The following is a 15,412-nucleotide window of genomic DNA, read 5'->3' as shown; positions in this document are numbered from 1 at the left end:
GGCACGGCAAATGATGCCACGAGGATCATGGAAACGGAAGTAATGATGCACATGCGCACAGGTTCAAAGGCTGGGTAGAAGCCAGATAGTCACGATAGGTTGAAAACACAGTTGCTTTGAAATACGGATAACAATGACAGTATGGTGAGCGCATTGTGAGTAAAAGATGAGGAATAACGAGGGAGTCGCAGCCTCGTCTGGAAGCCTCTCCAACATGCATACACGACTTTACCTTTCGACAACTACACAGACACCCACACACACACTCACACACAACACAACACAAACGCTTCAGAGACAAGGGCATGTCGTTGGTTGGAACCGTCGCCCACATCCAAGTGCCCATCGTCGCCACCGAGATCGTACGATAATTTGATTCATCTGCGATCTAACGCTGCATATCGCATGCGCAAATCCGACACTCCCCTTTGGCAAAAGGCAAAAAACGAGTCGGGCGAGAGAAAGAAAGGATCAACGGCCATGCATCTTCCTCCTCCCTCTTGGCGCTGATCGACCAGCGGCCCCAAGCCTGACCCGCCAGGGGAGGGGGGGGCCACTCCCACTCCCTCTTCTGGCGAGCGGAGCGAAACGAGCGAGCGAGCGAGCGAAACCTCCGAATGTTACTGTAAAAAGATACAACTGCTAATACATACCGGAAGAGAGGCATGTGTGTGTTATGTATGTACATAGTATACCTTGAGTTCGTCTCGGAAAACAACCCCTGGTCAAGCGAGCGGGATTATCACAGCGAGTAAAAAGGACGCGGCTGGTCTCGCTCGGGAGAGAGAGAGGTTGACAGGCATCCCGGCAGAAGGGGGAAGAAGCCCCATGCAAGTCCCCCCCCTCTCCTCGTTAAAATACCAAGCGAGCGAGGAAGGATAGAGAACGCAGGCAGAAGCATAACAGAGACGGGAAGCAGAACAGCAGGGGTCAGTATCTAAAAGAGGGCAAAACACGGCAAAGGGAACTTTTTTCCGTTTTGCTTGGCTGCGTGCGGGCTGGGAATTAGACGGAAGCATCTCGGCCATGTTGTTCTGAGAGAGAGAGAGAGAGAGAGAGAGAGAGAGAGAGAGAGAGAGTGTTGACCGAGATTGAAGGTAATGTTACAGCACTCTCCTCCTAGCAAAACGTGATTACATATTGGTTCTACAGGGCACATGCTGTTCACTGCGGAGCTGGTTCAAACGTGTCTGCTGCACAATGACATGGAGCTCGAGTCGAGTTGTTGGATGCAGAGTCAGGCTGGGTGCAAACGGCATGTCATTACCTATCATACATGGATGGATGAATGAGTTGGGGTAATAATAAAGCAGACAACGCAGCTGTCGTTTCAGGACGAATGAATGAAGAGCAGGAGGATCAAAATGCATGCCCGATTTGCGCATCTGCCATCGTCCACTAATGTGGATTACCAGCAACCACTCCGTTGGACTCGACAGAAAGCGGGGGAATAATCAGCAGAAAATGGCCCTCCTTCCTGTGGCCATACGTGCCTATGGGTGAAGTAGTAGTATGTAGGGCGTGGGGAAGCTGAATCATGATTTGCTGGAAGATTCTCATGTGTGTGTGTGTCTGTCTGTCTAGGTATCTATTCTTGCATTGCCTCCCATTCGTCGATGCCTTCTCCAACACCACACACACACACACACACACACACACACACACACACACACACACACACACACACACACACACACACACACACATTGGACAGCGGAAGCCGAACCCGAACCCCGGCGAGGCGTCAACTGAGACATTGGCTTTGACGGCTGCCCGATTACACATACATACTGGAACGGTGTGAGTGTGTAGCAGATAGGATCGGGGAGGGCGTCTTGTGGCCTTGTGTAACATCTGAGGAGAGGACGGGAGGGAGGGGGGAGGGGATAGACAAGGGGAAGCAGCACCAACGCTACGAGAGACAGATGTGCGTGGTCATGCATGGAAAACAAAACGGGAGCAAAGAAAGACGGGCACGAAGAACGCGATTTCCTCCCCGATATCGTTCCGTGTATTGAGAAAGAGGGTGTGTGCGTTGTGTCTGTGTCTGTGTGTGTGTGTGTGTGTCAGCCCGTCTGTCATGTCTGCTGGGCTCCAGAGGTTGGGGGTCAAGGTCCAGCCATGTTCGTGACCACCAAGGCCCAAAGCCAGGCCGGGCCAAAACGGCATCATGGCCAGCGGCAAGTCCTTGCTGGCACAGACTGCGCCTTCTGGGCCGTTGTTCTTTATCCTAGCTTGTCCAATTCCTGCTCTCTCACACCCCCCCACTTTCCGGAGAGCGGACACGAGTCTTGCTCGTCCTCCTTTCTCTCTTTTTCTCCTAATGTTACTGTACAAGTTTTCTGCTGGTAGGTAGTAGGGAATAATAGGACTCGGTATGGAAAGAGAGGGGGACCCGATTTCGTTTCGGTGACAGACGTGAATGACCCCACGCAAGTACTCCATATTCAATTCCGCGTCTCCCTTTACTCTTCTTGCGTCAAAGTTGTCTGGGGAAAAGAAAAAAAGGATTCGATGTGTATAATTCTCCGAGGAAACCGAGACTTTTTTGCCCAAAGTGCCTACAACCAGCTCAAGGGGGGGAGGGATGGATGCAAGCTAGGTCTGCTGATTCTCTTTCGGCTCTCAAGGTGCTTGCCAAGCGGTAATGCTTTGGCTTTGTAGGTACATACAACTTGCGCGTAACAAGGTGTAGTACTACTACATAGTACCTTACTTTGTGTGCCGGTCTGTTGCTGTGCCATTTTGTTCCGCCTGCTCGCCATCAGTTTCCAGCACGAGGGATCATCCGCTAGGAAAGGGCACTAGGCGCGACGGATGGAAATCATTCCTGTCCATCAGCCGGAGCTGAAAAAAAAGAAGGGTTGTGGCACAGTAGCCGTTCCGAGCCCAAATTCTCGAGCAGCAACGAGAAGCCAGCCGCTGTGCAGCCTTGTATGTACAGTAAGCAGTATGTGCAACGTCGAGATCACGGCTTTGCTTTGCCATGAGCTGAATCCATCGGCAAGCAGATTCCGATCTTTGGGCCCCCTTTTCGCCCCCAGCCTTTGACACTTGAGCAGCACGATCAGAAGTGGTTACACAGCATCTTTTCCCCGGTTCACACGCCCCCCTCGGTGGTGTCTCGCCCATTCGATCGTTCTTTTCTTGCAGAATCTGTAAGGGAGAGAGGTCCCAACGAACGCTGTGTAACACACGACCTGTCTAGATGATGACGGCTGCCCACAAAAAATCTTTCAGCTCCCCGGCTCCTACATTGCCGGCCCATTTCAGTTCTCCTCTTTCTTGCACTTGTCGGTATGGATATTACATGCAAGGTGTGCCAGCCAGCCATGCCCAGCAAATCCGAGGCCGCCGAGAAGCCCCCAATATTCCCCACGGCAACATGGCATTGTTTTAGCTCTGTCATCGACGTCATCGCGGATGGGAAAATGCCATCCCAAAAGGACGATACCGCTCTCTAGGAGATGCTATTTTACGCCTTGCCTAAGAATAGAGGCCTTACGAGATGGAGGGCGTGTGTGCAGGTGGGATTCCTGGTCCATTGCGAGCGGCTATACCTCTAAGCAGTGTGTGTAGGTATGTATGTACATACAGGTAAGGTACTAACAGTCAAGGTTCTTCCCAGTAGCATCGCTCTGCACTCCCCGAGTTAGTGTGTGTGCCATCTGCCCATCAGTTTCTTAGCCAGAGAATGGGACGAGACGCCTCAACCAACGAAATGGTCTGAAAGCGCCGCCCTGCTCCCCAACCAAGCCAACCTCACCACCGGTGATCTCTTTAGGTGGCTTGTCCATCGTCATCTGGCATCGAGAACATGAGTCGTAGACGCGAAAATCTCCCTCACCGCACATTTTGGGCCATCATCCCGTGCGTGCTGGATGGATGTATCGAACGAGTATCAACTACAGCCTCGACTCACTAATCCCCAAATCGTCGTCTGTCCCGACGATAACCTAGTCTCGCTCCTTACCTAGGTAGGTGTACCTTAGGTATCATGTTGTAGCGACATGTATCATGCGAGACGGCATCTTCGCATGTCCCGTCGAGATCGGGATTGGTCTTTCAAAACATGCCTGAGACGCGATGACGTGCTGCCATGACCATCCATTCGCTTCTCGGCATGTTGAGATGTGATGAGGGGAGTGAATTGGCTGCTAGCAGAGAACAATGGGAGGGGGAGAAAAGCCCAAGGGTCATACGACGAGGCACCGAGATTGGGAAAATAGATTAAAGAGGAATGCAAGGAGCCAGAGCAACGAATCATGGCTATTCTCATCCCAAGCTCGCCAAGTCCCAGCCGGAGGATCAGTTCCTTGATCAACAGTTGATCAGAGGTTCATGGGCAATTGGCATTGAGTGCGATATCAGCCTGTGTTTCGGGCTATTAGACGGCCCGCGGCATCTGGCTACATATCTGGAGGGCGTCGAGAGCAAGCATTTGATGTCGTGAATCAAGAGGCCCAGGCAATGGTGACACATAGCGTTCAAATCCTCTCGGGTCTGCTTGAGCCAGCGAAACACGCGGTGCCAATCGAGATTCTGGCAATTGTCCTAAAATCATGAGCGCTATGCCATGGATACCTTCTTGTACACGTTCCGTGCAAGCCGTGGAATAATGAAGACGAATATGACAGATGACAGCCGGACATCAAGGATTCAGCCGGGCTCTCATGCAAACACTCAAGCACACGCGCGCACGCACACGCAATCACGACAGCAACCATCAACAACGACGACACTAGCACTGGATACAGAAAGCTGAGCAACAGCACTGACAGCCTTTCATTAAATTAGCCTGGCTCGTACAGAGACACAGCCCGACGTTGGCTTGGTATCCCATCAGGCCCATCCACGGGCTCAGGCGTGTATGTACAAATACACATACATAGATAGTGTTGTAACAACATACCTTACCTATGTAAGCACCAATCTTGCCGGCCGCTGCGCTGGTGCCACGCCGGTTCCTTTCGGACCACCCCCAACACGCTGCTGGTTGTTTGATCTTCATGCCACTGTTCGTTGGCCTGGGCTGAGCGGTGCGGCGCGAGGGCGGTCCGCATGTTGTTCATCCGCCGTCCAAACTCAATCGTCGAGCCTAGGTAGTATTAAACGGAAGCCATCTTGAAATCTCTCCTGGCCTGGAGATGGAAAGTTGCTTGAATGGATGTCAAGGAAGATTTCTTGTGGAACTACCAGGGAACGAGCATCATACTTTCTGGTGGTGGTACTACTAGAAGACAGAGCTGAGATCCCCCCACTGGTGCTCAACTACTACAGACATCTGTCATGGGCGATTGGAGCTGTCACTAGCACTGGAATCTCGTCCATGGCGGCAGCATCGAGCAGCCGCCTGATGTGACGGATCACAACGCCATTGCTGGTAACTAACAACTACCTTACTAGATGTACTGGCGGGCATCACCACTCATAGTATTACTCTGATGTCCTCCACCTTACCTTACCTTGAGGGGTGAGAAACCGCATTGAGCTTCTTGGAATTGTTCGCCCAAGGCTCTAGGCATCTTTCTCGTTAGCACTGGGTCCAGGTTGCGCTGGCGCATGATTTTGACCCCCCTAGCAAGTCACATGAAGGGCAACAGTCTGCGGTCACTCGATTACCGCCCCGACGGTAAACAAGGAACCTGGGAAACGATATCAACGATTCCTCTTAGTAGAGCTTTAGGCCCTGAGGCTAAAGGCATCTTGGGTTAGGGGGGTTGTTTGGCAATGCCAACAACACGAAGCTAGAGAGGACCGAGAGCGTGGGCATGGACCGGAGATGCCTTTTTTCTTCTTCTCTACTACATTTGTCTTTATGTCGCCTCGTGTGAAACGTACGATGTATGAAGGAGACTGGGGTTGAAAAGGTATCCGTGCCTCCAGGTAAATCCCCGTGCCCGAGCCCACTTAGCCGCCTGGGGGATGTCACGGACGATGCTGATTGTCAGCCTCATGGGCCATTCAAGCCTGTTGAAGCACAAGGTCGCTCTTCGGCATTGTGGGGGGCGGGGGCAAGGGACAGTTTTGTTGACCTCGCCAGCATGTCGTCCGTCACACAGAGAGATACCAGGGAGGGGGGGGGGGGGGGCTTTCAGTCTCCGTGTTCGTTGTGTCGCAGAGGCCACCGTCTAGACGTTTCTCGGGATGCGGGGAGAATGGCCTGTGTCACCATGCATCAGCATGCGTGAAACGTGCTTGCCTGTTGCTCCGTCACTCCGTGATACTTGACGGCCTCAGCTGGAGTTCCATGCCGTACGACTGTCTCGGTCTCGATGCGTGTTGGGAGAGACAGAAAGGCCTGGCGCGGACAGGCTACTAAAAGAACTACTAGTGATAGAAGGATCTGGCCAGCCCACCACTGGTCATGGAATTGACCTACTGATACTCCAAGTCCAGCCCAGGACACGCATCTGGGCTTCAGCACGAACAGCAATATGTATACTACTGAGGGGAACGTAAGGGAAATGTCGTGTCAAGGGAGTGTAGATCATTAGATCCTGAGCGTGGTGGGCTCAGCTGTGCTACCAACGCTAAACGTACCTACAGGTAGCCTCATCTCATCATGTGAATGCTCAGGCCGTTGAGGCTCGACTACCAACATACCCACATCTCTACCTAGTGCCCGCCTGGTGGCTTCAGTAGTCTGCCACTGAGGATCGAGCACGCATATGTTCATCAAGGTGTTTTCGAGCCACGTATTGGGTATCATTCATCTCCTGATCTTCCACTGGGTGATATACAGGCCCCTGAACTGGCCATGGCATGAGAATGACACTCCCACAGACCCAACAATTGTCAAGTAGCCGTAGGGCACTGCCGGGAAATCGCCTCATGTGACTGACACGATCTCACCTGGATGGTGGATTCGCAAGAGCCGTTGTTCACGGAAGCAGTAGCCATTCTGGGAAGCCCGACAAGGAGAGTCTTTGGGACCACCAGCAAGAGTCTCATGCTGTGTCCGGAGAATTGTGTGCTGCGTAGATTAGAACGCACCACTCCTAATCTTATCAGACGTGTACAGACGGGCTCTCAAGGTTGTATGTGTGATGGATATGCTGTCACTTTGCTTGGCGTGCTCGAGGATACGATATGATAGCTCTCAGGGGCACGGCTCTCTGACGTCTTTGACGATAAGGACACGACTGTGTTACTTGGGATGGCGCTCTTTTTTGGGGGGGGAATGCGAGCGTAGCTGCCAGCAAACGGCATGCTCAAGCGAGCGTGCAGAAGTAATACATGGAGAAGAGCTAATTCTGTAATAACAGGACGGGGCATCTTGGCGTCCAGCATTGGTGGTACCATATGGGCGCAAGAATCATTCTCATTCCTTCTTATAACTACTACTACAGGTACGAGCGCTTCTCCTCCGTGGGACGGATTTAGCATTACGGAGCACCAAAGCCAGGCCGCAACACTAACGAAATGGATCACCGTCCGTCAGAGGAGCTGATGATGACTGCGGGGACCAAGACGATGGCTTCGTCCGTTAGCGCCTCTGTACGGTCCGTTGCGCCCGCTTGTAGTACGTAGACGGTCACTGATCAGCGAGTCTGGGTGAATCTTGAGGCATGGCTCACCTCTGCCGTTTGGTACAGTGATATCGAGTGTGTACTCGTATGTTTGTAATCCCTCATCAGTGAGACTTGGGACGAACGGCTTCTGCGGATCACAATGGTACCTTATGATAGTCTGATATGGTGCGAAGGGGGAGCATGCCAAGCAGCATCGAGATCGAGCTGTAGTGTATTATGTGATTAGTAGTATGGACTTGCATCCGAACACAAGCTACATACATACATACACACAGTCACACAAAGGTCACGCAGGACCTCGTACATACAGCTACTACAACATCGTCAAAGGCCCCCGCTGTTCTCGTCCCTGGATCTCGGACAAGGGTCTGGCACGCCGTCTTGCCACAACGGAGAAACCGCACTCGCTGCTGGCCGGGAACAAGGTTGCTGACATACGGCCAATCTCCTCGCTTTGCAAACGACGAAAACAGCAGCCCTCTCTGCTGCGACTTCCGAGCGGCCACCAACGGCGCAGCACGATCACCAGCACATGGACCCACGAAGACGTGGGGGTTCTGGCAGTATGTAGGTATGTAAGTATACTACCTATATGTAGTGTGTATGTATGTACAGGAGATAGTTCTGTCTCGGAGCGTATTACCGTCTCAAAACCTCTCTATTCTGTCCAGCGCATTCTGTTCAGAGGGGGGGGGGGGGCAAAAGACGGAGATTTCCCTTCTAATGGCCGGTCTCCTCCTTCTCCGCTTCGATCTCTGGCTCTGCTAGCGGCGTTGATGCCGCCCACGGATGGACGTGCGTTAGACATGGAGGCAGTTCAGTGGGCTCATGGGACAATGGAGACCTCCCTGGTCCGGCGTTTTGATAAGATAATGATGATCTACAACAAGAAAGAAGAAGAAGAAAACAAAAACAGACTGCAGTTGTGTGTTCCTCGTGGAAGCCACTGCGGGGACTGGGGGAGTGTTGTTCAGCTCAGGGGCTTGCGGTACGGATCGCGACCTCGTGCGGATATGCCCTCATTTCGTGCACGGTAGTTTTGATCACGCTCGGGACTATGGCTGTGACGTGGTGTACTTACTGTACATACACACATACTACATGCTGGTTGTGTATGAACTGAGGTGAAATGCTCATGGCGAGTATCCTGCGAGTAATCTGTTGATAGTGGCCTCTCCTGCTTGTTGGCCCTCTTCTGCTTCATGGGTGATGGTGAATCACGGCCGTGCGATAGGCAGTGTCAGAAAAGGAAGAGGAGAAATTGTGACAAAGGCAAAGCCAAGAGCAGCAGAGCATCATGATGCTTTAGGGAGGCTCCCCGATCATCATCCTGCATGCCAGCTAACCCGCAACAGTCTAATGAACGGCTTGCTAGCCATTTCATCGTAGCACCGCACAGTACAGTACAGCATGTATGGTATGTACGTTCAGTCAGAGCCGTCACCAACAAAGTGCTACTAGTAGACATGCCGCAATGAGACCAAAGTGCCTAAAACCCTCTCGTTCTGGGCGATGCAACGCTCTGGTCGTTTCCCCTGTTCTCTCTGTTGTCTGGTTGGCGGCAACACGAAGCTCCGTCGTCCGCAGACCGCACTCAGTATCATGACCTTGGCGCTCATATGTCTTTGGTGTAAAGCTGCATTTAATACTGGACAAACGGTATGCTGCGTTGATATGAGCACTGTATCTAATACCAGGCCTGGATGCATTCCAGAAGCCCGAGGCAGTGACAGCACCTCGAATCGAAACCTTCCCCAGGACCCTTGGCGACGAAGAATCGCATCACATCACTCAACTGACTCTGCGTCTGCGCAATGCAGTGCCAGACAAACGGAAGGAAACAGCCGAGTCAAGAGGACAGCCAGCGAGAAGAGGGCCACGATTTCCTCCTCGTCAAAGCTCATCACGCCACAACTTTGCCAAGCCTCACAGGGATTGCTGCCGACTAAATACCTTCGTGCAAGTACTACTACGACTATTACATGTCCACGGGTATTACTGACTGGGTCTGCTGGCGAATTAGCTCCGAGCTCTTGGGGGCAAGAGGAAAGGAAGCCATCGACTCTCTCCATCCAGCTCACTCTGTCTCTGTGATTGATGGGGCGGTCGATGCCCGGCTGGTCTGCTCCCGACAATGATCTACCTTTTTCGCAATTCGAACGAAGTAGTAATAGTATACACGAAGTATCCTCACGGGCAGTCAGCCCAGGGTTCGCATGTGCCGAGACTCCTGGGCAGTACGATTGTGGTCATGACCGACTCGTACCTAGGTACTCTGCGCATGCGATGCTCGGCCCAGAGATCGAGCCTCTGTTCCTTGATCATGATCAGTGCCGGCCAGCCGTTTAGGTGCGTGCTCCCACAGAGGCCATCTCGACCTGGGCTTGGCCTGGAATTGTTACGCCAGCAACAGCCACGCGGCCAGGAAGAAAGGAATTGGGGAGAAGCAGCAAAAGAGGAGGACTGGACAGGAATAAGCCAGCCGCTAACACAGGCGAGCTAACAAAAAACCCCGTCCAGACCCTGCCTAATAATAACCAGCCGCAACACCTAAAGACACTCGTACTGGATACTAATACCTAAGAATTAGCATCCATACTACTACCTGTGTCTATCAAGACGCTAGCACCCTCGTTCCGAAGGGGAGACGGGCAATGAAAGTCCTGGCAGGAAGAGGGGAAGCCTTGGGGACGAAGCGTTGAGTGAAGAAGAAACGCGAGGGAGCGAGTACCAAGAGCAGCAGCAAAGCAGAGCAAAGCAAAGCAAAGCAAAAAGAGAACGAAACAGAACAAAGCATTTGCTCGGAGGCTCTTCCGCCGACCACTGACGACAACGGTTATGCGCCGCTGGATTGCTGCTTCATCAACTGCAAGTAGGGCTGCAATCATCCAAGTCGCCAACCTGCGGGCAGGGATTCTGCTGGCCCGCCACACCCCCCCTTGTCCACAAAAGTCATGTCCAGCTACCTGACACACCCTGTGCTTTTGCGAGCAATGATATCATGATACAGCACGCTATGTCGGAAGCAACCCTTCTCATGCTTGTTCGCCGCAAGTCTAGCCGGGGGTCGGATTGGTGAGGGACGGAGAGAGGAGAGGAGGTCAGTCCAATCAAGTCCACCTCAGTTGAGTCTCTGGCGATTAACCTCGTATGTACTCGTAATACTGTAACAACCCGTCCAGTCTACGCCGTGTCTCTCTCTCTCTACTCTGTCTCTCTCTCTCTTGCTCGCTCTATCGCGCGCTGAAGCACCGCGGTTGCACGTTGACGGGCCTCGAGATGGCGTCAGCAATGGGCTTCCCCATATGGCGTGCCACATTCCCGAAGCACACTGGGCGTAGCGACCCCATGCTTCTCTTCTTTGCTTCTGCTGCTGTTGGATCTCGTTTCCCCCCCCCCCCCCCCCCCCCCCGGGCAGTCCAGCCTCAGCTCCCAGGCCCTTGGCCGGGATCAGCATCAGCCTACCGTGGCACTTTTACAACAGGCGGGAACTGACTCGGCGGGGCCTCTTGGAGCGAGCAAGTCACCGAGAGTCTCACGGAGAGAGAGAGCGAAAGAGAGAAAGAGAAAGAGGCGCAAAAGCGAAAGATGAAGATGATGGACAGCGCAGCATGCCACGACAAAAGAGAGGCGCACGGGCAGGGATGCAGCAGGTCCGTCCGCTCCCCCCAGCACTCGCATTGGCACCACAACCTCCAACCTTGACCCCTACCTCTGTGTACCGGGGGGGTACACCTCCACGTCTCTCTGCAGGGACTGGCTGGCCGACGCTAGGATAGGGAATGTGTGGATGCAGAGACGTGGAGATGAGCTGCCAAGGCCTCGACCCCGTCTGGATGTCATCTACCTGCTCCTCCCATCGACCAAATCCCGACCAAATCCTAAGCCCAAAGCCGGCGTGTACCCCCATCGCAATCGTCAGTCCACGGGAACGACGGCACAAGACGGCCTCTGCTGGGAAGCTGTCGAGCCGTTTGCCTGTGGAAGCTTGTTAGGGGAACGACTGTGAGTTGAGTTATCGTACCTAAAGTGTTTATTACTACCTGCTGTAATACTTGTAGTAGTAGCTCGGACACGCGAGGTTGCGATTAGCTTTGCGGACGCTCTCAAGGTACATGCATCCCACACGCCCCCCCTTGATGAGCATGCGTGGTGTTGAAATGCTCCCAACCTCGGGCGACTAGGTCTGGGGGGGAGGAGATGGGCTGTGGGGGGAAGGAGGAGTAGTAAAGAAAGCCAGAGACGATTGACGGATGGTTCTCATGAGAGCATCTGATGTACATGATTCAAACGGAATTGCTGCTAGGACCCTGTCTTTTCGGCCGTCAAATAAGACGATATCCTCCTCCACCACAACCCCTCCAAGCCCGCGCCCAATCCTTACCTACATTAATACTACAGTACAGTACAGTACCACAGGCCACTTCGTGCTTCTCCTGCTGTTCGCCACGATCTTCGCTTGCACCGTGCATTTGATCAGCTCCCAGTGCCGAGAGAGTGTCGATGACTTGCCCAACCTGATACTAGCACCATCAACAACTCAACCACACTTCCTGCCTGTCGGGCCTCCACACGTCTGGAGATTCCGCGCCGCCTACAAACGAGAGAAGAGAAGAGCCACGACACCAGCAGAGGAAAAAAAAAAGAGGAGAAAGACCAGAGACAAGACGAGGGGGGGAGAATAGCTTCTATCACATCTGATCGTCGTCTGATTTTCGCTTTCCCGAGACTTCTCCTCTCTTTGCCTCCTCTCCCGCGCCTCTCCTTCTCGCAGCTTTAACTCGACGTGCCGTTCCAGCTCTGATTGGGCATGTGCTTGCTATTAACGTGTAATGGAACGTACGCTCGCCATCTTGACGAACGAACAAGACTTTACCCGGCCAGACGATAACAGCATGTCCCCGGACGAGGGATCCTACGACGGCATGGTGCTGCCTTCACCTTCTCCCACCGACACCGCGTGGAGACCTGGCGTTTCCGCGGCGCCTCTCCAGACGGGCCAGCTCTCGCCCGTCAGCTCCAACACAGACGCCAACATGGACAACGGGCCGTCGACCATGCCCATGATGCACCACTGCTCCTCCTCCTCCTCCTCGTCATGCGTGGACTCGTGGAATGCGGGCTACGGCAACCCAGACGAGGGCGAGGAGGACAACCAGTGGGAGCAGTGGGAGCAGGGCTCGGACGAGGCCCTCGCCATCCCGAAGCTCGAGCCGATCGACGACGACATCAACCTGGAGGACGTGAGCGCCGCGCCTCTGTCACAGACGCCACCAAACGAGCTGCTGGGCGGCGCCCCGATCAAGCAGAAGAGGCCACGAGGACGGCCGAGGAAACATCCCCTGACGCCCATTGTCAACGCCAACAAGGTGACCAAGGGCCGGTCCAAGACCGGGTGCATTACGTGCAGGAAGCGCAAGAAGAAGTGCGATGAGGCAAAGCCGAGATGTATGCCAGCCATTTTCTTTATGTTTATCTCCACTGGCCTCCTTTATGCTCTTCCCTCGTGTTGCGTTGCCACGCATGATGAACTTGTGTGCATTTTCAAAAGCTAATATGTGAGATTCTGAACCTCGATAGGTATGAACTGTGAGAAGAATGCCGTCGTCTGCGAGGGATATCACGAGAAGCAAGTCTGGAAGAGTGGCAGGGAACGGGCTGAAGAGGGTATGTCGGACAGAAAAGACATGACAAGACTAGAAGTAGATGGACAAGGGACAAGAGAACGGCTTGTGGCTAACCCATCAGCAGAGCGACAGCGGTGGGAAAATCTCCCCATCATCACCATGCAGCCCATCTTCCACGGCGTGGAGACGGCCGAGGACAAGATCTTCTGGAAGCACTACGTCAACCACTTCAGCAACGTGCTGACCGTCGAGGGAGAGGCCAAGAACGCCTTCAAGGACATCATCCTGCAGCTCGCCAACCGGCACCAGGGCCTGATGCACTCGATCCTCGCCGCCAGCAGCAAGCACATCGACTGGGACACGCCCTACGGCATCAAGATCCTGCAGAGCAACCCGACCACGAGCAAGGAGGCGCTGCAGCAGCGCTCCGAGTATCACCACGACGAGGGCATGAAGCGCATGTACGCCGAGATGAACCAGGAGATGGACAAGAGTAACCCCGAGTACAAGACGGTCCTCGCCGCGCGGTACGGCCAGATGATGTGCCTCCTGCTGCAGACGCGAGCAGAGGGCAATCCACGGGGCGACCACCGGGTCCATCTGCAGGCGTACAAGCACCTGGTGCAGCACTCGCCGCCCGAGGACTCCAACTTCCTGACCTTCATCACCGAGTTCTTCCAGTACCACATCTACGCCGACGACCTCTTCTGGTACCCCGAGAAGCGGACGGAGCGCCTCGCCTCCGAGGACTGGGAGCCGTCGGCGCCCATCCATCCTCCGCGTCTGCTGGGCGTCGCCGACGGCCTCTTCCGCCACCTCTCCGAGATCACCAGCATCCGCAACGCCATCCGCGTCAACATGGCCGGCGCCGTCGACCCCCTGGTGGACTACACGAGCCTCTACAAGGCCGCCGAGATCGACGCCGCCATCCGGGAGTGGACGCCTCGCTGGCCCTCGGGCGACAGCCGCGACCGCGTCGGCCTGCTGTACAAGCAGATGCTCTGGGTCTACCTCTTCCGCACGATATACCCGCCCTCGGCGCTCCCCGGCCGTCGCAGCACCATTGGCTCGCTGCCCACGGCCATGTTCTCCTCGATGCCGACGAATCCTCACCCCCGACGGGCCTCGATGGCCGCGGCCATTGGCACTGCCACGGCTGGCTCCCCGCTCATGGGGGCTGTCAATCCCTTTTCCCGGTCGACGACGAAAACGACGCACAGCTGCCCGTCCACGCGCCAACCCTCACGGACCAACTCCATGCATGAGGGCGACCTGCACGCAACCACCACCTCTGCCTCTGCCTCTGCCTCCGCCTCCGAGTCACACAGCCAACAACGGCCCCCCTCGTCTCCGCCACCCGCCCGCCGACCTGCCCAGGACGATAAGCGCATCACGCTGGCCGTCGACGAATCGCTGGGCCTCCTCGAGTCCTTCAAGCCGTCCGATCCCTCGCAGACGCTCCTCCTGATCCCGTGCCTGGTCATCGGCACGGCGTGCTTCGAGCCCGACCAGCGGTACCGCATCCGCGCCGCCGTCCGGGCCGTGCGAGGGTACACCGGCCTGAAGAACTGCGACCGAGTCCTGGAGCTGCTCGAAGAGGTGTGGGCACTCATGGAGCAGGGCGACTGGGTGGCGGTATGGGACTGGCAGAGGGTCGCGAGACGAATGGGCCTCGACTTTCCCTGCACTTGATCACGTTTGATTATGCCTGTTGCTTTCTACCTATGCCAGTTTTGCATTTTCTTCATTCTCGGCAATTTTTTGACACTTCTTTTTCGTGCCTGCGGCGGAATTTGTCTAGCTTTTCTTCGGGGAGTTTTTGACTTCATGTTCCTACGAGAGCAACATATGACCAGTCTGCTATTCTAGAGCTTCCAGTAATTGGTTCTCTTCTATACAAAACAAACCCCTTTTCTGAGAGACAAGGACAGAAAAAAAAAGCAGAGAATTACTCGGTCATTACACACAAAATCTTCGACAATAGCATACAGCAGGCGCAGCTTTTCGCCCAATCCCACCTCTCAAGCTGGGCTCATACATTTTACACACACATTTTGTCACAGCAACCGTCTAAAATGCTCCAGAGAACTGCCACCCATCTATCAAGATAGATATCCTAGGCGGAAATGAACCGGGACCGGTCTCCATGTTCTAACAAACAACATTTCACGCTTAGATGCTACACCCAGTATCAACTCTCAATCCAAGGGAAGAAAAGAACGATGAATTTCGGTTCTGGGGAGAGAGAGA

At 54.3% G+C, this 15,412-nt stretch overlaps 1 protein-coding gene across 1 annotated transcript; it reads left to right on the top strand.

Moving 5' to 3' along the window:
- Nucleotides 1-12,586: 12,586 nt before the first annotated feature.
- On the top strand, nt 12,587-14,911 carry TRIREDRAFT_51907 (uncharacterized protein). The gene is made up of 3 exons (XM_006968835.1): nt 12,587-12,983; nt 13,116-13,178; nt 13,284-14,911. The coding sequence occupies exons 1-3, from the start codon at nt 12,593-12,595 to the stop codon at nt 14,852-14,854; spliced, it is 2,025 nt and encodes a 674-aa protein (XP_006968897.1). The 5' UTR covers nt 12,587-12,592; the 3' UTR covers nt 14,855-14,911.
- The last annotated feature ends 501 nt before the right edge of the window (nt 14,912-15,412 follow it).

Source organism: Trichoderma reesei (assembly GCF_000167675.1).
Source record: "Trichoderma reesei QM6a unplaced genomic scaffold TRIREscaffold_26, whole genome shotgun sequence".
In the NCBI taxonomy this organism is placed as follows: Eukaryota; Fungi; Ascomycota; class Sordariomycetes; order Hypocreales; family Hypocreaceae; genus Trichoderma; species Trichoderma reesei.
Note: the sequence above shows the minus strand (reverse complement) of the source record. Positions and strands in the feature narration are given on the sequence as shown.